Raw genomic sequence first — 26,501 nt, 5'->3', positions numbered from 1 at the left:
AAAATATCACCAGAATAGACCTTATTGATCATATGAGTTTAAGGAATACCCTTTATTTTTTATTTATCTATGTATTTATCTTGCAGTGCTGGGGATGGAATCCAATGCCTTGCATATGGTAGGCAAGTGCTCTACTACTGGGCTTCCCCAGCCCCACCTGGTGATGGTCTTTATACAGCCCTTTCCCAGTCATCATCTTTCTGTTAGGCGATGTTCTCTCCTTTTAACTTTGGCAAATACCTGTCACTTCTGTCAAGACCTCTATTCAGAGAATGAAGACTATCTAAAAATAATATTATACAAACACCTGGGCATATTTTTTTCCCTTAAGAAAAATATCAGGAAGAAATAACCACAAATATTGCTTACAAAAATAAATTCATCACAGTCTTGACTGGGCTACAAGCAATGAACTTGTTACTCAGTTTCTTTCTCTGGTGGGACGACTTCCATCAGCATCTGAAGGTACATGGTGACAGGCTCTGGGACAGAAGGCACAAGAAGTGCAGTTAGCAACATATAACTAAAAGACCTCCCTATCACTGCTGAGCAGTGAGCCTGTTCTTACTCTGTGGTGATAGGTCACCTCTTAGGACCTCCACTCAGGTGACACCTGGGGTTCAGAGTTAATGAGAACCCTCCTGGTAACTGCGTTGGTTCTGTAGAAATTATTTCCTATTAAGGAATTAGGAACCTGCTAAATATTTTTTTGCTTCTAATTTACACTATAGGAAAAATATGAGTGACTCAATTCTGTGTATGTATTTAATACCAAGCATTGACCAATATGAAGTCACTGAGACTGCATTGTGTCTAAAATTAAAAAAATTTTTTAAACCACCTTGACCCAAGGTCATATCAGTTTTTGGAAGGAGCAACTTGGTTAAGCATACTTAAGGGAGGAAACGGCTGAGAAGCAGCTTGTATTTTGTATCATCAGGTTGCCAGTCATCCTGGCTAGGTTCTCCATCAGTGTGGTCAAATCCAAGTTCATTTCAGAAGCATGGAGAAAATGGCTATTTTTCTGAATGACTTCCTTTCCTTTCTGTACTCATTTGCCTGCCTGCAGCCTGTCTTTCTCAGCTTAGGGTTGAGACTGGAGTGAAGAGAATGGAGGTGAAGGGAGCTGTTTCAGGAAAGTGGAAATAATAGCTATGTGTGCTTTGTTTTCACTTTGCTAACCAACAGGAAATAGTCTCTCTGGTTCTACCACCACTTGCATGTAAGTGGTGGTACCAGATTCCACAGCTGAGAAAACAGAGAGAAGCTCTCACTTGCTCAAACTGAAGAAAGGCATGCTCCACCCTGTTACTTGCATCTGGAATCCCAGATCAACTTCCCTACCAACCAACTTGCTTCTGTTCTTTCATACTGTGTGTATTATATTTATGCAGGTGTATAAATATAAACCATAGGAGAGCCTCGGGTGATTTTTTTTTTCTTGTTCTGACAGGCTGAACAGCAGCAGGGAAGAGTTAGGTTTTTAATCCCAGTTACTCAATAAATGAATGTTGGATGCCAGACATTGCTAGATTCATTGTGCAGAGCCCAGTTCTGGTCTGAAAGGGACTCCCAGTATAGAGAAGAAATAGGCCATTGATCACCTCACTGTCTGGTGAGGTGGCTTTGAAGGCAAGTGGGGTTTCTTAGTTGAATCTGCTGGGTAAAATAAAACACTAGTGAACATAATGTAGTTACAGACTTTTAAAAAATAGGTAAGTTCAGAGGGTTTTTTTGAGGCATTTTTTTTGCACAGTGCTTTCTTTTTAGAACCGGAAGAGGCTAACATAAGCTAAGTTTTTAAACAACTCTTGTCCAAAATAGATGAGGATCAGGATGCAGAATCCTGATGGTCTCAGCATGGGAAGGTTCGGGCCCTTGTCCCAATTCCCTGTCCCAACTACCATCACTTTTGGGGTATTTCGGGGGATACTGTTGAGCCTCTTAGGTGATGGCCACACAGCTCTGGCAGGAGAAAATGGTGCTGTCAAGATGAGATGTAGGACATGAATATACTTGACCCTATGGAACTAGTCACTCAATAGTGGTTTCCTTCCTTCTTGTTAATAGTATTTGACAGGAACAAAGGAGACTAGGGGTAGACCCAGAGCATTGTAGAGGGAAAAGCACCCTGTATCCTCCAACGAGGAGGTGAAGTCTGTTATCTAGGTGAGAATCTGTCATAAGGAAATGTGGTGGTGAGAAGGCAGGTGAGATTGTCCCTCTGCCCTTTACTGATGGCACAGTAGCCCTTCTGTTTATACTTACTTGAGATTTTCTGAGCCCATCCAAACTTGTAGTAGACAAAAAGGAAGTAAAATATAAGGCCACTCAGTATAAATAACACACAGTAGAGATACTCCCATGCAGGCCTACTGATGATTGGGGCCAGAACCAAAAACACAGATATGAGAGTCACCAAGATGGGAATGAAAATGGGTACCTGTAAACAAGACAGCAAGGCGTGTGGTTAAGCTCCATACATTTGTTTTCCTTTTTAAAATTTTCATTTTCAATTTTTTCATAGAAAAAAAGAGTAGAATGAACTCTATGAACCCTTCCTCCAGTTTCAAGAATGTTTATGTAATTTTGCCAGTCTTTTCACCTACTCCAGTCTTCTTGTTCCTAGAACAGACAATACAGATAACTGTAAAATGTTGAATATGCATCTCTATAGTCAGTGAAGGCGTACTGTTTTTTTTTGTTGTTGTTGTTGTTGTTGTTTGTTTGTTTTGGAGTTTGTTTTTTTTTTTTTGATGGGGGTACCAGGGTTGAATTCAGGGGCACTCAACCACTGAACCACCTCCCCAACCTCATTTTGTATTTTATTTAGAGACAGTCTCACTGAGTTGCTTAGCACCTCCCAGTTACTGAGGCTGGCTTTGAAATCATGATCCTCCCGCCTCAACTTCTCCTGAGCTGCCGTGTGCCACTGTGCCCAGTGTAAGGCCTCCTCTTTTTAACTAGATAATCCCCCCTCCTTATCTTGCTACTGATTCCTTGGGGGAAGTGGATAATTTCACCTGTACAGTGTTTAAATCCAGTTTTGTGTGATTGCTTCCTCCAAATGTCATTTAACTGGCTCTTCTCTCTCCCGCATCCTGTAAAGTGGTTGATATAGAAGGAAGAACCCCTCACGGTCAGAGCAGTGCACATCCTTTTGTAATACTTCATGAGGCCATAATGTCTGACCCACTTTTGAAGTGCTGAGGTCCATCGGCAGGTGTGGAGGAGAGAGACCAATCCAACCTCACCATTGCAACTTTCTTGCTAATTTTTCATGGTTTTAAAGCAAAACTAAAACTGAAGCTGTAATGGTTTTATCTTTCACTGATCATGTTGACTCAATTGGTGATTTCATCAGGGATGGCAAAATGGTGATGTTTCTCTTTCCTTCTTGACACAAATGTCTACCGTGAATAACTTCATCAACTACTTGGTTATTCTGAATTGCAATTTATACGGGAAAGGCAGCATAAATGCTTGGCTCTTTTTACTTCTAAATTTTTAGAATGATCTTAAACTCTTATTAAACTCTTGGGTTATAATATATTTGTGAGTTTCAATGCTATGTAATCATTTTTCCAATGTTCTGTTCAGCATTCTGTTCATAGTGCCTTGTCATTGCCATCAGGAGCCTCTTAAAACTGGCTTTAGGGCCTTGGCCATGTGATCCTAGATCTTTTCAGAAGCTTTTCCTACTTTTTGGCATGACAGGATGTGCCAGACTTGGATCCATCCATCTCTTCAGGGAACTCTGTATCCTTTCAGTGAGAAATGGCATTAGAAGACTGTAATCTGGGTGGTTGGGATACTCATTGTTCTTTTACAAGTACAGAGATAAAGGTGCTTTTTCAGGAAGGGAAAATTTTTCATGAATTCATACAGATTCTTTTAGTTTAAATGTAAGATTTCATGGGAGATTTTTCCTTCCTTTAATTTAGACCTATTTTTTTTCCTTATGTTTCTGAAATCTTGCTTCTTATGACTTTAACTCAATCATTTGCTTTATCTTATAATGTAACTGTCAGGCACTTTAAAATAAGTATACCAGTATTATATTATAAGTAGAGCTAAGAAGCTTAAGAATTTTTCTTTGTAAACCCAGCACATTGGCACATGCCTATAATCCCAGTGACTAGGGAAGCTGAAGCAGGATGATCTCAAGTTCAAAGCCAGCCTTAGCATCTTAGCAAGACCCTGTCTCTAAATAAAATATAAAAAAAGACTGGGAACGTGGCTCAGTGGTCAAGTGCCCCTGGGTTCAATCCCCGGTATTAAAAATAAAAAAGGGATTTTTTTTTTGCAGTTCTTTTTTAACCAAAAACATAGCCCAAAGGAAGATTTATTCCCTTTATTATCTTAATTATCTACAGTGAAGGACTTCATCAGCTGTTTAGTTATGTTAAATTGTAGTTTGTACAATTCTAGTAATTATTTAATATTTTAATAGCAATTCTAGTAATTATTTTCTCTATTTGGTTATGTCACCTACTTGTTATAGAGTAAGGTTTATCTTCACTTGTTTTTAATTTTTAGGGATTCATTTTTTCCTTTTTAGATTCCATTTTTTTATATTTATTTTTTAGTTTTAGGTGGACACAATATCTTTATTTTATATTTATGTGGTGTGAGGATCAAACCCAGTGCCTCATGCATACTAGGTGAGCACTCTACCACCGAGCCACAACCCCAGCCCCATCCATTTTTGTTTATTAATATTACTATTTTCTTTAACTTTTCTTGATATCACTTTATTCTTCCATTGTTTCTTCTTGAGAATAAACATATGCACAAACATACATATGCATGTTCATCTTCCACTGCTCTTACATAAAAGATAGCAACTTGCATAATAGACAGTTTGGAGCTTGCGTTTTTCTTTCAGTATATTGCAGGGGTAATGCCCTAGTAAATACATAAGTTTTGTAATCATTCATCTTTTACTGTTGCATACTACTACTCTACTTTGTGGCTATTCCATAGTTCATTCAACTGGTCTTCTAGTCATGGACATTTGGGTTGTGTTGAACCTTTTACTGTTAACAATGCTATGATAAATAACTTTGTATTTCATATTTCTGCCAGTTTCATTTGGGGATAGATCATTTCAAAATGAGATGGCTGGGTCATATTATTTTGCTAGAGATTGCCAGATTTCCCTCCATGGTGGCTATGCCATTTGTATTCTGCTAGCAATGTATGAGAGGGCTATTCCTCATGCTTCCTCCAATGGAGTCAGACTTTGGGATTTCTGCCCATCTAATAGGCAATAAATGGTATCTCATTCATTTTTGGCATGCATTCTCTTATTAGAAGCCAAGTTGAGCTTTGTTGGGATTTTTTTTCCTTTGTTTATATTTTTGTCATTGCATTTTTTTCTCTTTTAACTGTTATTTTTTGTATCTTTTGTCCATTTTTCTTTCATATGCTGATATTTTTCATCTCTGTCTTTAGGAACTCTGTATGTTAATGATATTAGCTGAGTGTGTGTGTGTGTGTGTTGTGTGTGTGTAAGAGTGTGTGTGGGGGTGTAATATTATTTGCAAATATTTCCTTATGTACATGTTTCTTTTTTAAAGACATGAATTTTTACTTGATTATAGTTCTATTTATCATTCCCCCCCCTTATTATCTGGATTTTGAGTCATGGGAAAGTTTTAAACATTTATAAATTTATAAAGAAATTTGTTTTCATGCAACAGCACTATAATATTTAAATATTTAATAGCATTCTCTTGTTTCAGTGTTTTCCTATAATTCTTGCTTATTTGTCCTTCAGTATGAACTTAGGAATTAACTTATATATCTCCAGAAAAAAAAATACATGACATTTCTATTGCAATTGTACTTATTTGTTTATTTATCTTTATTTTTATCTTTTGCAGCTATATTTAAATGTCTGAATTAATTTAGGGAACATTGACATCTTTATGATACTGAATTTTCCTGTCCAAGAACATGTATGAATTTCCATTTGTCCAAATTTCCTTTGAAGTCTTTCAGGAATATTATGCAGTTTTCCATCTACAGGTCTAACGTCCTGCAAAGTCAATGAGTGGTTTTGTGTTTTGTGGTTCTGTTTGAGAGGAGGAGGTGTTTCCTAAAATTGGCTAAAATCTTTACATTGGCTCTAATTTGCATAAAAGCTATTGATTTCATCGTGCTTATTTTATTTTGTTCTTTTTTTTTGGGGGGGAGGGCAATGCTGGGATTGAACCTAGGGCCTCATGTGCTAGGCAAGTGCTTTACCAGTGAACTGCATCCTCAGCCCCTAGTGTGTTAACTTTATATCTTACAAACTAAATTTTCTTTTAGTTTTTTCTTTGATCCTTTCAAGTCTTCCAGAGGTACAATTATATTGTCTTTATTTACTTTAAAAAATTTTTTTAGATGTATGGACCTTTATTTTATTCATTTACTTATATGTGGTGCTGAGAATTGAATCCAGTGTCTCAAATATGCTAGGCAAGCACTGTACCAATGAGCCACAGCCTCAGCCCCCAATTATATTATCTTTAAAAGGACAGTTATAGATTCTTTTCAAAGACTTTTCTAGTTCTTAAAATGCAAATTGTTTTCTTCTGATCACCCTGCTAATATCTTTAAAACAATGTTAATGATGGTAGAAAAAGAAGTCATTCTTGTTCTTAACTTTAGCAAGAATCTCTCTAGTGTTACCATGTCAAATAAATAGCTTTTTGCTTTTTGTACATGTGCATGTGCACATGCATACACATATGAAATGGAGAGTACATATTATTAAGGTCAAATTCCTGTTTGTGTTTTTATCATTAATGTGTGTTAGATTTTATTTTTTGCATCTCTGGTGATCATAGGGATTTCTCTCATGGATATGCTGGTGTGATGAATCATAGCCATCCATGAATTCAGCTTTAACTAATAGATTTTGATCATTTTGATTATGGACTTACTCATAATATATTTTTAATGTAGCTGGATTCTGCTAGTTACTATAAAGATTTCATATCATTATTTATAAGTGAGATTGTACAGTAATTTTTCCTAGTTTGAACTGTCTTTGTAAGGCTTGATATCAATGTTATAGTATATAAAAAATTGAAAACCAATTTTTAAAAAAACCTTAAATGGGGGCTGGGACTGTGGCTCAGTGGTAGAGCACTTGCCTCGCATGTATAAGGCCCTGGGTTCAATCCTCAGCACCACATAAAAATAAATAAAATAAATGTACATATAAAAAATACTCTTTAAAAATGTATTTAAAAATAAATAAAAAACCTTAAATGGGGAGAAAATACAAAACTCAAGTAAGAAATGAAAATGGGAAAACAGTCTCCAGAACACAGGAAGTTATTTTTCTTAAATATGCTGAGAACTACTTTGGACAATTCTATACAAATTAATTTGAACACCAAATGAATTGGACAATTTTCTAGGAACGTATGGTTTACTAAAACTGATCTCAACAGAATTAGAATCACAGGGAAATTCTAAAATTCAGATAATCCCAGTATTAATTTGTACTAGAGAATTGAAAAAAAAATGAAAACTTTCAGAAAGCCATTGTGCTTAGTCACTCATTTGTTTTTCTCTTTTTAACACTTCAAGTTCTTTTCATATTTATTAATTCCTTCTACTCTCTTTCTCTTGTTTTTTGAGTTGCCTGGTTTTCATTTCTTTTACTTTTATTGATATAAATACTTAAGGCAAGGAAATGTTCTCAAGGCTCCAAGTTGTGTCTATAGATTATCTCATTTTCATTATTTCCTATTTCTTCTTGGACTCAAAAGTATCATTTGTCCTATTTTTTGTTGTGTTGCATTATAGATGAAGAATATAGTTTGCATGCATGATTTTTTTTTTTTTACCATCAAGGTTTTCTTTATGTTTTTCTAAAGATTGTCAGTATTCAGACCTGTCCTATATGTGAATTTGAAAAGGTGTGTTTGCTGTTGTTGGGTTTCAGAGTTAAATATCAATCTGTAAGATCTACCTTACCTTGTTGTTTTTAAGTCTTCAATCACTTTTACTAGTGATGTGTCTGGATCTGTCTTGGACCAAAGGAGGTGTTTTCAAGTTGCCTGTTGTTAGTGTGTTTGTATCTCTTTGGGGTATTATCTAGAACGGGCAATAGTTACATTAGCTAGGAATTATTTTCTTTCCCTCAGCCTCTAATTTAAAATGATATCCTTAATTGGCAGCTTGCCTGGCATACTTTTCTTTCTTTTTTAAATTTTTTTTTAGTTGTTGATGCTATTTATTTATATGCGGTGATAAGACTTGAACGCAGTCCTCACATATGTGAGGTAAGCCACTCTGCCACTCAGCCACAACCCCAGCCCTGGCATGCTTTTCTTAATTGGTATATACTTCACGTTATTTTCTACATTTTCATTTTTGTTGCATAATATTGATATACTGTTCTTTCACCTTTACCTTTCATCCTCTAGCCTCAGTTCTATAGTTAAATACATTTACCTTATGCCAATGACTTTCTGGTTACAGAAGTTCATTCTCTGGGTGAATCCTCAGGAGGGCTCATGTAATAATACATTCCTTGAGTCATTTTATACTTGTAATTATATTCTTCAAGGTCATTTTGGCTGGATATGAAGTCTTGGATTTTGGGGGGGTTACTGTGGTTTGAAACGGGGGTGCTTTACCGCTGAGTTACATCCCCAGTGTCCCCCGTCCCTGCCTTTTTTTTTTTTTTTTAAATTTTGAGACAGGGTCTTACTAGGTTATTATGGGCCTTGCTAAGTTGCTGAGGCTGGTCTTGAACTTGTGATCCTCCTGCCTCAACCTCCTGAGTTGCTGGTATTACAGGCCTGAGCTACCGTGTCCCATAAGAATCTTAAATATACTGCTCCAGAGTCTTCTGGCACCAAGTGTTAATGTTGGTATTATTATTTTTCCTTTATAAGTAAATTAGGGATGGCAGTGGGGACAAAAAAGGGAGAATGGATGCCCAAAGCATTTTTTAAAGCTCCATAATTACATCAGAATATATTTTTGTTTCCTATTCTAGTTTATACTTCCTAATCATGTTGTATCCTTTTATTACATTGGTTGAATGGTTGCGCCTGCCCTTCAACCAACCTTTCCACCACAGGAAATAGTTTTGAAATTAGTTTTTAGAATTCTGGTTAATTTCATTCTTTTCTTCAGGGACTCCAATTATACATGTATCAGAACTTCCTTGTTTCTGTCTCCTTATTTTCTCTCAAATCCTCTTTCTGTTTGGAATTTTTCATTTTCTTCTTCAGGTCCTCTGTTTGCTGGCATGATCCTTTGCCCTCATGTTCCTTCTTGCTTTTTATTTCTGAAATTATTTTGCTTTCTGAAATTGTTTTGAAGCCTGACACAACATGGATTGTGTATGCAGCCTCAGCCAGGTGGAAGGCATGTATCCCAGACCCGCCTCCTGGGACCTGAGGTTCTTCCATGCTCAGTGTGGTTTCTATTCCTAGCAGCTGTTCCTGTCATCTTCAGTGGTTCAGGGGGTGCTTCTGTCCTTCTGGAAGGAAGGTTTTGTGGGGAGCTGCTAGGATCCTGGCAGGCTGAGGACATTACAGCTCTGCTCTCTAACCTCCACTGTTGGTTCTTGAATCTTCCTACTGGGAATCCCACCTATGAGCCCTCTGGGTGGGCTCATAGTGCTTCCATCCAGGGTGAGGTCAGTGGCAACACTTCATTTCCTCATTTATGTTGAAGATGTTGGCTACAGGGCTTTCCCTCTGCTATTCCAGTGGCTCTGACTGTTTTTATGAAGGGTTTTGTGCAGATTAAAAATCCATCTTGCCACCCTGATGTCACAGCCTAGGTGAGCTGAATGAGGTGGAGCTGCCAGGCTCCAGGCAGGTTATATCTGTTACCATAAAAATTGAATAGCAAAACAAAGTAAACTCTACTTCCTCTCATGGTTTATAGGCACACCAGCTATCGAGAGGATGGAAAAGCATATTATAAAGGTGGACAAGAACAGACCCCGGACCAGAGTCCAGAAATCCCTATCATTATATGAAAAGTGTATGCAAGAGGCCGGGTTCGGTGGTGCACACTTTTAATTCCAGCGGCTTGGGAGGTTGAGGAAGGAGGATCACAAGTTCAAAGCCAGCCTCAGCAAAAGCAAGGCACTAAGCAACTGTCTCTAAATAAAAATACAAACAGGGCTGGGGATGTGGCCTAGTGGTCTAGTGCCCCTGAGTTCAATCCCTGGTACCAAAAAAAAAAAAAATTTTAAGTGTATGCATGAGAGACACTGGGACTATTAGAACTGACTTGTTGCTATGGTTAGAGAGATTGGTCACAGTTATTAATAACAGGTTAATAAAATGGATGATACAAGTGGCTAATTGAATCATAAACTATCATATGAAATGAAGTAAGGAGTGAACTCCCCTCTTAAATATAATACTTAAAAACAGAGTAGAGTCAGGTTGGAAAGAGAAAGATTGCTCTAGCATTTGCAATAGTTGCCTCTAATTAATTTTAAGAATGCTTATGTCATTCATGCATTAAACTTACCTTGATAGGCCTTTCCAGGTCTTTTTTTGTGAACCTCATCACAATGAGTCCTAAAATCGTCATCCCATAAAACAGCCATGCAGCAAAACTGAAATAATTGACTAAGGAGTTTATATCGCCAGGGATGATATAAATTGTCGCTATAATACCCTAAAAGAAGAATGAATTCTTAGGTCATTAGTACATAAAAACATTACTCTTATTATTTCACAAAAGACTGAAGAAACAGTTTTTCCTATGCATAAAATTTATAACATGAAAGAACCTTCCCAGGTAACCTTGACTATGGCTACCATAGCTATTCTCTTTGAAGCCTGACAGGAAGAACTGAACAATTTTTGAGTCTTCGAAGAGGTGATTTTAAGATAGGGACAAACCAGATAAATTATATGTGTGCATTGTTCTGGCTTCATAATCATGGACTCAATTACCAGAGAGTTTTCTTCATGAGCCAGAGCCTCCTGGACTATGAAACTCAGGTCTGATCTTGATGGCATCAGTTGCCTGGCTCTGGCCCTGTATCTGGGCCTGTTTCCCATCTTCCGATTGAGCATGGTGGTGAAGAAGAGGGTTCTCTGGAGCTGGGGAGAGTGGTCTGTCCCTGAACCAGGGATATGAGTAGTTTCTGGGTGTCCAGAATAGTTGCACAACACAAGAAACTCCAATTGGAAGATGCCAACGACCTCATAACTTCCAAGAAACTTTCTCACTTGTAGAACATAGTGAGAGATGATTATCTGTTAAACCCTGTAAGTGTCTGGGCTTTTATCAAGCTTGTTACCAGGACCCAGAACAGACATGTAAGAAGTAGGGAAGGTACAAGCTTGGAAGGTTCAGTGTCTTTCACAGATAAATTCAGAAAAGGGAGAAGTTGGTAAATTAAATTGTCTTCAGTGTGTGTATGTGTGTGTGTTTTATGTCAAGTACTAAGGGAATGGATCATTTAAAAACCATGGAGTTTAGCAACAGCAGGTTGACTTCACCACCTGAATTGAGGGCCCTTCTCCCTTTAGGGGAGCTGGTGTCCTGGCAGGATTCATACTTACGTAAAAGATGATAGCGGGGGCAGGAGTGAGGCGCCTGACACTGATGTAGGAGAGCACTTTAAGCATGTGGCCTTCCCGGCCTGCAACGTATATGAGCCTGAAAGAACAAGCATATGGCAGTCACTAAGCAAGGGTCCTGAGTTTCACTAATGAGACCAGAGAGAAGGGAACTGAGTGGTAACTGGCATCTTCAGATGCAAGTCTGTTCACTAATGAGACCAGAGAGAAGGGAACTGAGTGGTAACTGGCATCTTCAGATGCAAGTCTGTTCTCTGGAGGGTATTGAGTTTGGGAGGAGTAATTAAGGTAGCCAAATATGCCTGTGAAGACTGCATCCTGGGACAGTGGAGTCACCAAGGCGGGGATAGTTGGGGAGGCCCTTTTAAGAGGAGGTGCCTACTCTGAGTCCCGAAAGTTATGCAACAAATGTGTAAAAACTAGTCCAGGGCCAGTGAACCCCAGTGCCTGGGGCACTAGACAGAGGCAAAACACAGAAGTGCCTTGTGCTTGCAAAAGTCAAGCCACTGGAAGTCCTATATTCTAAAAAGTCGAGCAAATTAAGAGTGAATTAGCCCGGCATGGTGGTGGATGCCTGTAATCCCAGCACCGTGGGAGGCTGAGGCCGGAGGATCACAAGTTCATAGCCAGCCTCACTAACTTAGTGAAGCCCTAAGCAACTCAGCAAGACCCTGGCTCTAAATAAAATATAAAAGGGGTTGGGGATGTGGCTCAGTGGTTGAGTTTTCCTGGGTTCAATCCCTAGTACAAAAAAAAATTAAGGGTGAATTAGCAGGCACAAAGCGCACTCAGTTCTCCCCAGAACTGATGGTTCAGTAACCTGAAAGACTATATTTAAAAGACTAAAAAAGGAAATGGGGGAAAGCTGAACAGAATTGTTAAAGAGAATTATCATAATTAACAATTCAATTAGATACAGTGAAAAAATAAGTTGTAAATTAGATGTACACACAAAGCACAGAGAGAAGAAAGTATAGATGAAAAAGTGAGAAGAAGACACCAAAAAGCTCAGACACTTGAGAAAAGGCACATTCAAAAAGCAAAGAATTTTTATAAAATTGAAACATAGCTAGGCACAGAGGTACATGCCTGAAATCCCAGCTACTTGAGAGCCTGTAGGAGGTGAATCGTAAGTTCAAGTCAAGCCTGAGCAACTTAGTGAGACCCTGTCTCAAAAATTGGCCATGCTTGGGCAATTATATCAGAATGAATTCTACTGTCATGTATAACTAAAAAGAACCAATAAAAACAAATAAAAAGGGTTGGGGATGTGGCTCACTGGTAGAGCACCCTGGGTTCAATCTGTAGTACACACAAACACTGAGTCCCCAACTGAACCCAGTCTCACACAAGACAAAGCATACCTACCCAGATGTGTTACAGTGAAAAGAGATCAAAGTCTTAAGAGCTCCTGAATTTAAGAGACTACAGGATGGTGTACATGGTGAGAATATTTTCAAAATGATGAAGGAAACAGATTTTCACATTTGAATTCTATGTAGCTAAACTAGCATTCAAGACGTGATGAATAAATGCAGTTTTAGATAAGCAGTGAGACATTTCCTCTCCAGTCCTCATTGGAAACTGTTAGAGTCTAGGGAAAAACAAACAACTTAGAGGCAGTCAATTTTAAGAAGCAATGTTAAGGAAAATATGTTGGTGTATAGATAAATATTGGGCTAGTTTTTCTTTTTTCTTTTTGTATTGACAAACATTTTTTGGAAGTGTGGGCTAATAAGATACAGCTGATGTACTAGACAATATGAAGAGCGAGCCCTGGTAAGAGAGGAAAGAGAACTGGCATACTGCTACTGTTCTAGACACTCAGGTTCTATTTTGGGGTGATCATTAGAAGACTAGTATAACTGTCACATCAGAAGAAAAATGGGACTAAAGAAATTTGATAGCTTTAAAATAATCTCATTGAGTTGTGATAGCTAAGAAGACATAGAGCAATATGTTAGAAATTCAGTTGCATCAGCAATCATTTGAATTGTAAACACATTCAGTTGCTAGAGACTCTGGGTGGATTTGTTCAAAAAGCCCAATGACACTGAAAGGTTGGTGATAGAAAAGATGGGACATTACCAAAAATAGCCTCAGGATAGCTGATGTAGCAATAGCAGACAAAATAGAGTTGAAGGCTTTAAACTGATAGTTTCTTCGGGGGTGTGTAGGGGAGTGGGGGCGGGAAGACAGTCTACCAAGAAGTAGTAAGAAGGATGACATAAAAACCAGATGCCCCTGAAACAGGGAAATCGTGGCAAAGCCTCTGTTAAAGTGGGCAGCTAGAACAGTACAAGTTGCAGACTTGATATAAAAATCTAGAGACAGTTTTAGAAATGCTAGTTTCAAGAACATAGCAAACACACTTTTTTTTTTTTTTTTTTTTTTTTTTGGTGTCAGGGATTGAACTTAACCACTGAGCCACATCCACAGTCCTTTTTTATATTTTATTTTGAAACAGGTCTCATTAATTTGCTAAAGCTGGCTTTGAACTCGAGATCCTCTGGCCTCACCCTCCTGAGCCACTGCACCCAGCTAACAGACTTTTCAGTGAGCCACAAAACAAGCTCTAAAACTTTTGAAGAACTGAGAGCATAGACTACAAACTGAGACTAGGAGGCTGTGGAATTAGTTGTCAGGAATACAAAGACCAAAAAGACCCATCCGTTTAGAAACAGACACTTGAACTGTGAGATGATGCCAGCATGTTTTTTTTCCTGGTTGATTCCCAGAAAAAGGCAATGGAAACAGGAAGGAGTTGACAGGAAAGGAGACCAGACAATGCTGCACATTCACTCTTTAAAATGTTTAGTTCTCCACAAATGAATATATCAAGCCGCACAATCACAATGCACCTGGACAGAAAGCATGAGTGCCCCTGGAGTGCTGACCAGGCAAGGAGAAGTCTGATGTGGTCCTAGACCTACCAGATTCTACATTGCAAAGCTATAAGATGTTCTCATAAATACAACAATAGCACAAAAAAGGACCTATCAGACTTCGTGAACCAGGAACACATGGGAATGATAATAGAAGCAATTGTAACCAATAAGGGAGAGAAGCAATAAGTAATATTGGGAGGACAGGTAAATGTTTGAAAAAGAAAGTGAGACAGGCCTCACCTCGAACTACCTTCCACACTGATCAAAGAGCTCGAGTAGAGTGCTAGGGGGAAACCCAGGCAAGCACTTTAAACAATCTTGGAAGGCAGAAGGAGATAAAAATTCAAGCCTGTTATGATTTAGATATAGGTGTCCTCCAAAAGCTCATGTGTGAGACAATGTGAGAGAGTTTAGAGGTAAATGATTGGGTTCTGAGAGCCTTAACCCAATCAGTGTGTTAATCCCCAATAGGAATTGATGAGTGGTGACTGTAGGCAGGCAGGGTGTGGCTGGAGGAGGTGGGACATTGGGGGCCTGCCCTTGGGGTATATGTTTTGTGAGCTGAGCTGCTCCTGGTGCCCAGAGCTCTTTTCCTCTGCCACACCTTGAGCCCCAAGGAATAGAGTCAGCCATCTATAGACTGAGAACTGTGAAACAGTGAGCCCCCAAATAAACTTTTTCTCTTGAAATTGTTCTTCTCAGGTCTTTTGATCTTAGCAGCTAAAAACTTGACTAAAAAAAAAGCCATTGTGGGAAATGCTTAGATTTTTTCCATAAAAATTATATACAACCAGGTAGGTGGCACACACCTGTAGCCCCACTACTTGGGAGGTGAAGATGGGAGGATCTCTTCAGCCCAGGAGTTCAAGGCCAGCCTAGACCCCATTTCCCATTCCCCCCCAAAAAAACTATATATGGTCATCCCTCTGGATCCTTGGGGGATTGGTTCCAGGACTCCTGCAGATACCAAATGCCCAGATGCTCAGGTGTCTTACACCTATTGTATTGTTTGCACATCATCTATATAATCCTCTCATCTGCTGGGAGTCTTCTCTGTAATGCCTTAACACAGCGTAAATGCTGTGTAAATAGGTGCTGTACCATATGTCTGTGGAATAATGACAAAAGTCTGTGTATGCTCGGTACAGACTCATTTTTTTTTTCTGAATGTATTTGATCTCTGGTTGGTTGAATCCATGGATGTAAACATACCCATTTATGCAGAGCAGAGTGGCACAGACCTGTAATCTCGGGTACCTGGAAGACTAAGTTCAAGGCCAGCCTCAGCAACTTAGTGACATTGTCTCAAAAAATAAAAAAGGATGGGAGCAACCCCTATTAGGTCCCCTCTTGCCTTGCGGGAGTTCTGTCTCTTCTCACTTGAATAAATCCTATTCTTTGGATGCTCAAAAAAAAATGGGGGGTGTGGGGAATTGGGGTTGTAGCTCAGTGGTAGAGCACTTGCCTAGCACGTGTGAGATCCTGAGTTGGAATCACAGTACTGCAGGAAAAAAAAAAAAGGCTGGAGTGTGGGTGCAGTCCATGGCAGAGCACTTCCCTAGTGTGTGCAAGGCTCTAGGCCCCATCCCCAGCGCTGGGGGGTGGAGAGTAAGACCAGGTGTTGGTGAAGGCTGTGGGGAAAGGGAACCCTCATGCATGGTTTGTACAAATTTAAATGAAACAATGACTTAGAAAAAAGTTTGGCAGTTTCTTCAAAAGTCATAATTTATGAAGAAATATTGATTATACAAGGGTAAAATACATCTTGTGTTTTATTTTCTTATACTTGCTTTGTAATTAAATATTCTAATAAGCATAATATAAATGGTTAAACATAATTTTGTAAACTACTAAGAAAATAAACCAAGGCTTATTAAATATTAATGTACCATACTGGCTGGGTGGTTGGTTGGTTTATTTTTCTGGAGATTGAACCCCAGGCCTGTATATGCTAAGCAAGCGCTCTGTCACTGAGCTACACCCAAGCCTACCATGTCAGTGCCTTCAAAACAAAAGTGGCTTTATTTTTCCATCTCAAACACAACATTATATAGTGAAAACTTAATTCAACTGCACCTGGCAGCTCCACAGCTTTAAATAAACATCTACGTTTTAACCAGAACTAAAGTTAATCATAAAGTTAATATATGACCAAGCTATATTCCTAGTAGCTTATCAGAGAGAAATAAAAATATTTCTTCATACAAAAACACATACAGTGCTGTTGTTGTGGCTAAGTTGCAGAGCACTTACCTAGCATGTGTGAGGCACTGGGTTCGATTCTCAGCACAACATATAAACAAATAAATGAATAAAGGTTCATCAATAACTAATAAAAAATTTAAAAAATTAAAAATAAAAAGATATTGAGTCCATCTACAACTAAAAATTTAAAAAAAACCCACACAGCAGCACTGCATAACAGTCAAAACTAGTTAGTTCAAATGTTCATCAGTTGGTGAATCCATATACTAGAATAGTATTCAACAATTAAAAGGAATGAACTGATACACACTACAACATGAATGAACCTCAGAAACATTTTGTTCCTAAAAGAAGTCAGCTGCAAATGGTAGCATTTAGATGAACTGTCTAGAAAAAGCAAGGTTACAGAGATAGCATATCTGTTTAGGGATGGAGGTTGAAGTAAAGAGTAACTGTAATTAAGCATGAAGAAAATTTTGGGGGTGAGGGGGGGTGTTCTAGAGTTAGAACAGCTTACAGGTTGACCAAAATAGCTGAGTTGCACAATAGCCAAGCTATGGAAACAATCTAGGTATTCCTCAAGGGATGAATGGATAAAGAAAATGTGATATACACACAATGGAATATTACTCAGCCATAAAGACAAATGAAATAATGACATTTGCTGGTAAATGGGTGAAACTAGAGAATTATCATACTAAGGGAAGTAAGCCAATCCCTCCAAACCAAAGGCTGAATGTTCTCTTTGATTTCTGGATGTTAACCCAAAACAAGGGAGGTTGAGGAGGGGGATAATAAAAATCCATTGGGCTGGACAAAGGGAAACGAAGGGAAGGGAATGGGAAAGACAGTAAAGTTCGTTGGACATAACTTTCCTAGCCTTGTATTTGAGTGCACTATCAGGGTAACTCTGCAATGTGTACAGCCACAAGAGTGGGATCCCAAATAGAGTAAGTTATATTCTAGGTATAATTTGCCAAAATATATTCTACTGTCATGTGCAACTAAGAAAAATAGCTGAGTTGTACAAATAAAAGGGTGAAGTTTTAACAGGTCAATAACTATTCAGCCTTAAAAAAAAATTCAGGCACAACAACATGATGAGCTCTTAAAAATGTATATATTAGAAACTATTGGGAGCAACTTTTAAAATTTTTTAAATGACAGTTATAATTGCAAAAAAATATGAAATACTTTGGAATAAATGTGACCAAAAGATGTGTAAGAACTATATATTAGTTCTTACTGCTCAAAACATTTTTGAAAAAAAATTATTAAAACAGACCATCTATGCCTAGGACATAGAAGAATCGACACTTCCAAGATGGCAGACTTGCCCAAATTCAAATTCTGTAATTTACAACAACAGGGATGGCCTTAGAAATCATTATGCTAAGTGAAAGAAGCCAACACAGTCCAGATCAAAATCCTCAAGAGTTTTTTGGGTATAAACTGACAAGCTGATTCTAATGTTCATATAGAAATAGGAAAACTGGCTGTCTACATGCAGAGAAATCAAAATTGGACCCTTCTGTCACCCTTTATACAAGAATCAAATCAAATGGATTAAAGACACAAAACTGTAAAATTACTAGAAGAAAATAACAGAAAAGCTACGGGCATTGGTCTCAGCAGTGGTCTCTTGCCCATGACCCCGAAAGCACATGCGGTGGAAGCAACTAGACAAAGCGAAAAACTGCATGGTGAAGGGCACGGGGCTTGAAGAGACGACCTTCTGGCTGGAGAAATATGTGTAAATCATACATCAGTTAAGGGGCTTATCTCTACAACATAACAGGAACTCACTCTGTAACAAGACAGCCCTGTTAAAAACAGGCAAAGGCCCCAAATAGCAGATACATGAAAAAACGTTCAACATCACTCATCAGAGAAATGCAAACCAAAACCACAACGAAGACATCATCTCCCTCCTGATAGAATGGCTATTTGCAAAAAAGAAAAAAGACAAGTGTTAGCAAAGATGCAGAGAAAAAGGAACCCTATACACTGTTGGTGGGGATGTACATTTATACAGCCTTGTTGAAAGACAGCAGAGAGGTTCCTCAACAAACCAAACAGAGAGTTACCATACCACCTAGCAATGCCATTTCTGGGTATGTACTAAAAGGACTAAAATCAGTGTGTCAGGAGAGAAATATACACTGTAGCGTTATTCACAATAGCCAAAATATGGACACAGCCTAAGCAGTCATCAACAGATAAATGGAAAAAAATAATGTGCTATAAATACACAATGGAATACTAGTCAACCTTTAAGGAAAAACATAATCCTATCATTTACAACAACATGGATGGCTTTAGAAATCATTATGCTAAGTGAAAGAAGCCAAGCACAGAAAGGCAAATATTACATGATCTCATGTTCTTGTGGATTCTAGAAACTTGAACTCATAGAGGAGAAAGTAGAATGGTGGTTACCAGAGGCTGGGGATGTGGTGGATGGACAGGGAAAAGGAAAACGTGGGTCAATAGGTACAGTATCAGGAGGAATAAGTTCATGGCACAGCAAGGTAACTATAGTTAATTATCAAGTACACGTTGGGCTGGGGTGTACTCGGTAGTTGAGCGTTTGCCTGGCATGTGTGAGGCCCTGGGTTCACGCTCTAGAACTGCAAAATAATAATAAAACATACTTCAAAATTGCTAAGAATGGATTTTAAATGTTCTCATCACAAAGAAATGATAAGTATGTGAGGTGATGTATGTGTTCACCAACCTAATTTGCTCATTCCACAATTTATAAATGTATCACATTGTATCTCAGAAATATATACCATTATTGTCAGAAATAAAAGAAGGTGGGTGCAGTGACACACACCTGTAATCCCAGCAACTCAGGGAGCTGAGGCAGGGGGATTGTAAGTTCAAAGCCAGCTTCAGCAACTTAGGGAGGCCCTAAGCAACTTAGCCAGATCCTGTCTCAAAATGAAAAATATAAAAAAGGGTTGGAAATGTGGCTCAGTATTTAAGTGTCCCTGGGTTGAAACCCCAGTATTATTTAAAAAAAAAAAAAAGGTAAATTGTATGTAGAAATGCAAAGAATTTAGATTAGTCTTTTTCTTTTTTGCCCTGCTGGGGTTGGAACCCTGGGCCTTATGCATGCTAGGCAAGAGCTCTACCTCTGATCTGCCTCCCCAGCCTGAAACGCTTTTGTTAAAGAACAAAGTTGGAGGACTAGCACCACATGTATGTTGATAGGTTCAAAGAATGATTCTGTGGTCCACATGTGGCGATTTCATTCGGAAATATATCCTTCTGGACTCTGGACCCTGGGCACAGACATGTCCCAGAATGTTCTCAACAGCAGATTTAATGGAAGCAAGCGAGTGGAGCATCTGTTGCATTATGCTGCCTCGTGAAGGAGAATGGGCACAGCTGGTAAAGCTGGGCCCAGTGGGTGGGCGAACCCCACCTGTTTCTACCTAGTTTTCTGGGACCTCACCAGAGCTTCTTTCTTTGATGTTGCAAAGACGGAGCTGAGGAGTTGCGATGGAGACTTATAAGGCCTGCAAGCCCCAATGATTAATATCTGCTTAAGGGGAAGTTTGATAATTCCTGGTCAAATTTGTGTGTACACTAAAGTAAAATAAATAGTGAAAAAATGCAACCTAGGAAGGACCAGGTGGAAAACCAAGCCTCATTCATCCACTATCACTTCCTTCTGCCTCGTGCTGAAGTTGGCAGGATTGTCCCCTCATTTGGGATAAACTGATATGACAGTGCCAGGATTGAGGTCAGCCACGTGGTCTCCACGGGCAGGTGGCCAGCATGCTGTGTGGACCAAGCCCCTCCCTCTGCGGCCTTCTGAGTCCTGCTTAAGCCACGAGGGGTTCAACCTGGCTGAGCCCCAAGCACCTAGGGCTTCAGCCCGGGAGAGGGTGACGGGGTCCCCTACCTGCCCGCAGTAAAACAGGTCCCATTGGCAGCACCGATGGTCGAGAACGCCACAAAAAGTGGAACGACCCATGAGGCAGGATAGAGGACACGGTCACCAAACGTCTAGCAGGGGAAGCAAAATGAATCCTGAGGGTCTTCCATGGTCTCTAGGGGCTGCTGACCCAAAAGAGCTACTCGCCCTCCTGGAAGACCCAGGTCCCCACTCTCCTCGTTGGGCACAGCCTCCGGGACCGACTCTGCTGGAGCAGGGAGGTGGAAAACCTCTTCGGGGTATCTCAGGATTTGGGGTGGTGGCAGAAGTCTCCTACCAACCACTCCCTGGCGTCAGTCCTAGTCACCCCACTATCCAGCTGCTCGATCCCTTGACCCCTCACTCAAAATGACCTTGCTCTCTGCCCTCCTCCGCCACCCATTCTCCTGGTCATGGGTGACCTCATTGTTAGACAAAACTGCATCTCCTCCATACTCTGAACCCCATCACCAATACCAATACCACCTGACCTCCAGCGCATGGACCCCCACCCAGTATCCCAATATTCCAATATCCGCTATCTCTGGTGCAGTTCTGTCTCATCCAGTCTTCCCACCTTGCTCAGCTGGACTTCCAATTACAATTACCTCTTTCAACTCCTAGCATTCTCCCTCGGCTTCCTCTTGTTTGTCAAAACCCCCAATCTGGCTCAATCCAGCCCTCTGCTCAGCCACAGGCTGCCCCTTGCCTGGGAAGACTGATGGGGGTGGGGTGGGTGGGGGATGGATTGAGAGGAAGAACCCACCACCTGCTGACGGTCTCCCTAACCCCAGGCCTCTCCCTTTGGCCAGCGGATAGTCCCTGATCTGTCCAGGCTCCTAAATGACTTTTCCCTCCTCCTCACAAACCACAGCCCCTTCCCATCAGCACTCACCACGGCCACCGCCTGGGACTGCAGGAGTTCTGTTGGGGTCATCACAGTGAAGTAGGCAATGTTCATGAGGATGTAGCACACTGTCACCAGAGGGATCCCAATGACAATGGCCCGGGGCAAGTTTCTGGGAGAGACAGTGACATAGGAACACAGGGTCATGTGAGATTGTCATCTTTGTCCAGCCCTTCCCCGCTGGCTGCCCTCCACCTGCTTCATCTGGGATAGGGTCCCAGATGCCCTTGCTGAGCCCACCCCTGCCAGGGACGTGTGGCACAGCAGAGCCCCAGCAGGGATGAGGCATTTTCAAATGAGAATTTTCCCTCTCACACTCCAGGGCAGTAGAATTAAATTATTTAAAATAAAATGAGGGGCTGGGGTTCTGGCTCAGGTCTGGCATGCACGAGGCACTGGGTTCGATCCTCAGCACCACATAAATGTAAAATACAGCTATTGCGTCCACCTAAAACTAAAAAAATAAATATTTTAAAAAGTGAATAAGGAAGAATGATCGCTCAAAAACAACCTCCAGGGAAATTTAAAAAATAAAATAAAATAAAATGAGCCAGAGATAAAGGGGGTTCAAGTTCTTCCCTCCCCTTAGCAACCAGTCCACTGCCCCAAACAAAGCCAGACTCTAATGGGTGGATAACGAGCTGACGGGAAACCTTCAGGGCTGGTAGGGTCAGCTCCCAGCTGAGGGGTCGAGTGCTTGCCCAGCATAAGGCCTGGGTTCCTCCCCCAGTACCGCAAAAAGAGCAAAATCTGGAAGTAGGTGGTGGAATAGCAGGAGGAAGCAGCTCCACTTTTTGCCTGGGAGGAGAAGTTTGCTTTCACACACATCATGTTCTCTTCCTTACCTGAAAGGGTCTTTAAGCTCCTCTGTGATATAATTGAGTTGATTCCTGGAGAAGAAGAAAAAAAAAAGTAAACAAGGGTGACCTGTAACTTGTGACCTGACTTTCTTGGCTAAGATGGTGAAACGCGCAGTAATAAATGTCAGCCTCATTTAGAATTCTCCACCACAGGGAGCTCTGCGGCCAGAACACCGGGGCGTTTTTTTTCTGGGAAGCCCTGGTGGCCACGTGGCCCAGGGCCCTTCCAAGACCTACACATCTGTCCGTCCGTTGGTCAGACGGGAATCCCATGGATTTTCAAGAATGTTCAGGAGTGGGGAGTCTCCAGGATACTTTGAAAACAATCAGAGACTGAACGGGAGATGAAACTCACGGCTGCTTGGCAGGAGTGACAGCCCCGCACGTGGATGGCCACACTGCTTCCTTAAGTCACACAAGCATGGTCACATCGACTAAAACTACTGTTTTCAAGGTTTAAATTGTTGAATACACTTGGCCTTGTCAAGCACAGGGCAGCCCCAGCTGAAGCCTGCCCTGCTTCTCACCAGAGCCTCTAGGCCCAGGGGTTGTCTTTCTGGGGCCTCCTTTTTGTCTGCTTGCTGAAGATTCTGCCTGGGGCTCACTACTACCTGCCCACCTGAGGTGCCACGTCCAGGACAGGACAGGGAATGGGGCTGACTTGGTGTCCCTGGGGTCTGAGGGCAATAGAAAGATCAGGGGTGGAGCACTATACAAAAGGCAAATTGAAGGTGAATTTTAGAGTCCCACCCAACCCCAGAAAGCAGAGGCCTTTGTTTTCGATAGAGTTGAAATCAGAGGGGGCCTTACCAGCCGTCATAGGCCCAGAGTCCGTTGTAAAACGCGAGACTGATGGTTCCCACAGAAAGTTTCGTGCCCTCAAAAGAATTTTCAAAATTCTTTGTGTTTCCTGTAATTAATCCAAACAGTGGACAGTGGGTGTCAGCTGACCACGTCTCGACTTTGCACTCCTCTCCATGAGAAAGAAGGGCGTGACTTGTGACCTCAGGTTATAAAACAGACTGAGGGGCCGGCCACCTACAGCTTCTTTGGGGCAGTCCTGCCAGGCTTGACGCGCACTCATGCGCAGGACTGTTCCCGAAGGAAAGCAGGTGTGTGCTGGGCGGTGCCCACCCTTCTGCCTTGCTGCCGCTCACCTTGGGCCAGGAGAATGAGTCCGCTGATGATGATGATGGCCACGATCACCAGTTTGGCTGCCGTGAAGAAGTTCTGCACGTAGCTGCTGAGCCGCACACTCAGTGCATTCACTGTCGTGATGAGCACTGGGAAGGGTCAGAGCGGGGCGACATTAAGTGCTTGTGGTTTTCCACAGGCCCTGGGAAGTCTCTCTACTCCCACTTCCACCCCCCCTCCACCACATTTATGTCCTAAACACAGGGAGGGGGCAGGGCCAAGCATGGAAGTTGAAAGATCTTGAAAATGCACTTGATGGTGAGCTTGGTCATCCAGCTGGGCTGCCCCAGAGGATGATGGAGAAGCAGCCAGGCCTGAGCCAGGGACACGGATGACCCTCAGCAGCCCCTGGCAGGCCTAGGGGTTTCTCGGCACCAGCAGGAATGGCCCAGCCTGCCCTGCTTCTCCCCAGAGCCTCTAGGCCCAGCGGGCCTCTTTCTGGGTGTGGAGGAGCTGGGGCCAGACCTCCCTGACCACCAACTGTGCCAGGCTTTCCCTGACCCCTAACTGGGACTCCAGGGTTGGATACTCACTGATCGCAGCTGCAGCCAGGCATTTAACGACTGTCTCAGGAGGCTTGCAGCCCGAGTAGAAGGGCGCACACACGTACTCAGAGAAGCTGAGGCAGATGATGGCAAAGGATGAAGGCTTCATGACCATCAGGCTGGTCCAGGAGAAGAGGTAGGCAGGAATGGGGCCAAAGGCCTCCATCAGGTAGGGGTACTCGCCCCCTGACTTGGTGATCATTGTGCCAAGCTCTGCAAAGCACAGCGCACCTGGAACACAGACAGGATGGGCCACCCGGTCCCCTGGTGAGTGTTGCCCTAGTCCCAAGGAGCCTCCCTCCCTCAGGGGTCTGGGCTCCCAAGGGACCACCATATCCTCTCATGACAGCCAGCCTGGAGTTTGGACGGAGGACATTTAGATGTAGCCCAGTGTACCCTTATTTGCCACATGCGCATCCAAAGTGAACCCAGCAACAGCAAGGGCAGCAGTGCTGTGTGTGTCCCCACATTTGACAGGAAGGGGTCCATGGGGAGCAGGTCTTTGTTACCCAGTGTTGCAAGGATCCCACAGGCTGCCCATATGATGAGACAGGGCCCCACGGTTTCCGTGTTGCTGAGCACAGACTTGGGGGAGATGAAGATCCCAGAACCGATGATGGTGCCCACGATGATACAGATGCCACTGACCAGGCCCACCTGGGACATGCAGGAAGGAAGAAGAGTCAATGCTGCCACCCCAGAGGTGGCAGGAACCAGAGGCAAGTCCTCAACACCCATTTATGGCCAGCGCAGCTAGATGGCACATCCAGGCAGGTCCACCTGTGCTAACGGCAGGACAGTTTGGGGGCTTTGCTTGTATTGAAAAGATGGATCCTCATGACAGCCCCCTGAGTTGGGGATACCATACCACCCCCATTTTACTCCTGCCCAGGATGAACAGGTGGGGCAGACCTGGCTCAGGTTGCATACTGCCAACCAGCTCCCCAGAAAGATTCACTTAGCAAACAGGTCAGCACCAAGGCCCCTGGGACATGTCATTTAGCTGGGCAGAATAGAAAGGATTTTTCCACTAAGCAGACCGTGGTCAGCACTTGGAGTCCTGGCCAGAGGAGCCACATCAGCAACAGAGACCTCCCGGGGACAGAAACCCTGGGGGACTGAGAAACTTCCTGTGGTGCCATTGTGTAGGGGAGGGTGTGGGCTTTCTAAGAACAACATCCAACTCAGGTACATACTGCACGACTATCTCCCCATGACGTTCGAGAACAGGACAAATGAATCCACAGTAATAGAAACTCAGGGTTGGGGTGGGAGTGGGGAGGTCCTGCCTTGAAAGGAGCAAGAGGGAGCTTTCAAGGTGATGCATTTATCAAAACTTTTCAAACTGAGCTCTAAAGAGCTGCATCCTTCACTATATGTGAATTATATGCTAATGGGGGTGTGCTTTTTCAAAGAGGAAAAACATTTTTTTGACTCAATAACTCATAACATCAGCCCTTGGAAGCTGCCCAGGCATGATTTCCAGAGCAGGGAGTAAACAATGTGTAGGTTAGACCAGGGTTAGATCCCAGAGGGTGAGGAGGATCCCACTGAGGCTGGCTGCCCAGCACCCTTGACACACACAAGCAGGGACTTCAGCTTCCTGAGTCCTTCTCTTCCTCCTCCTCTGGCTCTGTTCCTGGCTGGTGGTTTGGCTCACCAACATTGGCCCCATCCCCATCCCAGACCCTTTCTCTTGCAGGGTTCTGGTTTGGATCAGGTCAGCCATTCAAGCCATTCAACCTATAGTGTCCAAATGGGTTTAGGACATGCCTGGGGTTTGTTGAGCTGTGCTGTGTGGCTGAAGGGCCACAGGGTTCTGGAAGGACATCACTGGAATCAGGCCTGAGGCTGGCAGAGAGGGAGAGTTGTTGCTGCTGAGTTCCTGGCTCCTGCCTCACTAGATTCCTCCAAGATACAGTTGTCACCACTACAGATGCTCAAACTAGGAGGATCAGATATTGGGCAACGATGGGATACAGCAAACTCCACCATCAGGAGAGCTTCTCTGACCGCCCCTGTAAAGGCCATCGGTTTAAGCAAATACTGGAACCTCCACATGCTTGCCCAATGCATGGAAGCATGTTCTTGAACTTCCTGTATACATTTTTAGAAGAGTATGCTGATTTCACTCACCAGCACGAGGTAAGTCCAGAGAACTGTTCGTTTTAAGATGTACTTTGCAGAGCAGAAATCTTTTGGTTGCTTACTAGGGATCAGTGGGGACTTTGGTCCCTGCTGCCTGTCCCTCATTCAGACCTGACAACCTCCCCGAACCCCCCCACCCCGCCGTCCCCCACACACCCTGCCTTACCTCTTTCTGGAGGCTTGTGGTCTTGGGTTCATTGCTCTGGATCGACTTCTCATCCTCTCCCCGTTTTCTCAGGCTCGTCTCCCCCAT

General features: G+C 42.1%; 1 protein-coding gene across 1 annotated transcript; it reads right to left on the bottom strand.

Annotated features, from left to right (window-relative positions):
• Positions 1–417: 417 nt before the first annotated feature.
• Positions 418–26,501, bottom strand: Slc7a9 (solute carrier family 7 member 9). Its single transcript, XM_026391229.2, has 12 exons — positions 26,415–26,501; positions 24,610–24,757; positions 24,089–24,331; positions 23,519–23,644; positions 23,172–23,271; positions 22,347–22,391; positions 21,490–21,613; positions 20,583–20,686; positions 11,556–11,652; positions 10,510–10,659; positions 2,269–2,443; positions 418–482 (listed from the first exon to the last, which is right to left on the bottom strand). Exons 1-12 carry the CDS (start codon positions 26,499–26,501, stop codon positions 418–420), a joined length of 1,464 nt encoding a protein of 487 aa, XP_026247014.1.

Source organism: Urocitellus parryii, chromosome 15, assembly GCF_045843805.1.
Source record: "Urocitellus parryii isolate mUroPar1 chromosome 15, mUroPar1.hap1, whole genome shotgun sequence".
NCBI lineage: Eukaryota > Metazoa > Chordata > Mammalia > Rodentia > Sciuridae > Urocitellus > Urocitellus parryii.
The sequence above is the reverse complement of the archived record's forward strand: the minus strand, read 5'-3'. Positions and strand labels throughout refer to the sequence as shown.

Bases quoted from the DNA above. Each gene is read 5' to 3' on its own strand.
- Slc7a9 (XM_026391229.2), bottom strand. From the start codon at position 26,501: ATGGGGGAGACGAGCCTGAGAAAACGGGGAGAGGATGAGAAGTCGATC. The intron at 22,392-23,171 runs GTAAGGCCCCCT...CTTCTTCTCCAG, and splicing joins CTCTGGGCCTATGACGGCTG to GAATCAACTCAATTATATCA. The intron at 10,660-11,555 runs GTAAGTATGAAT...TTCTTCTTTTAG, and splicing joins CCCCCGCTATCATCTTTTAC to GGTATTATAGCGACAATTTA.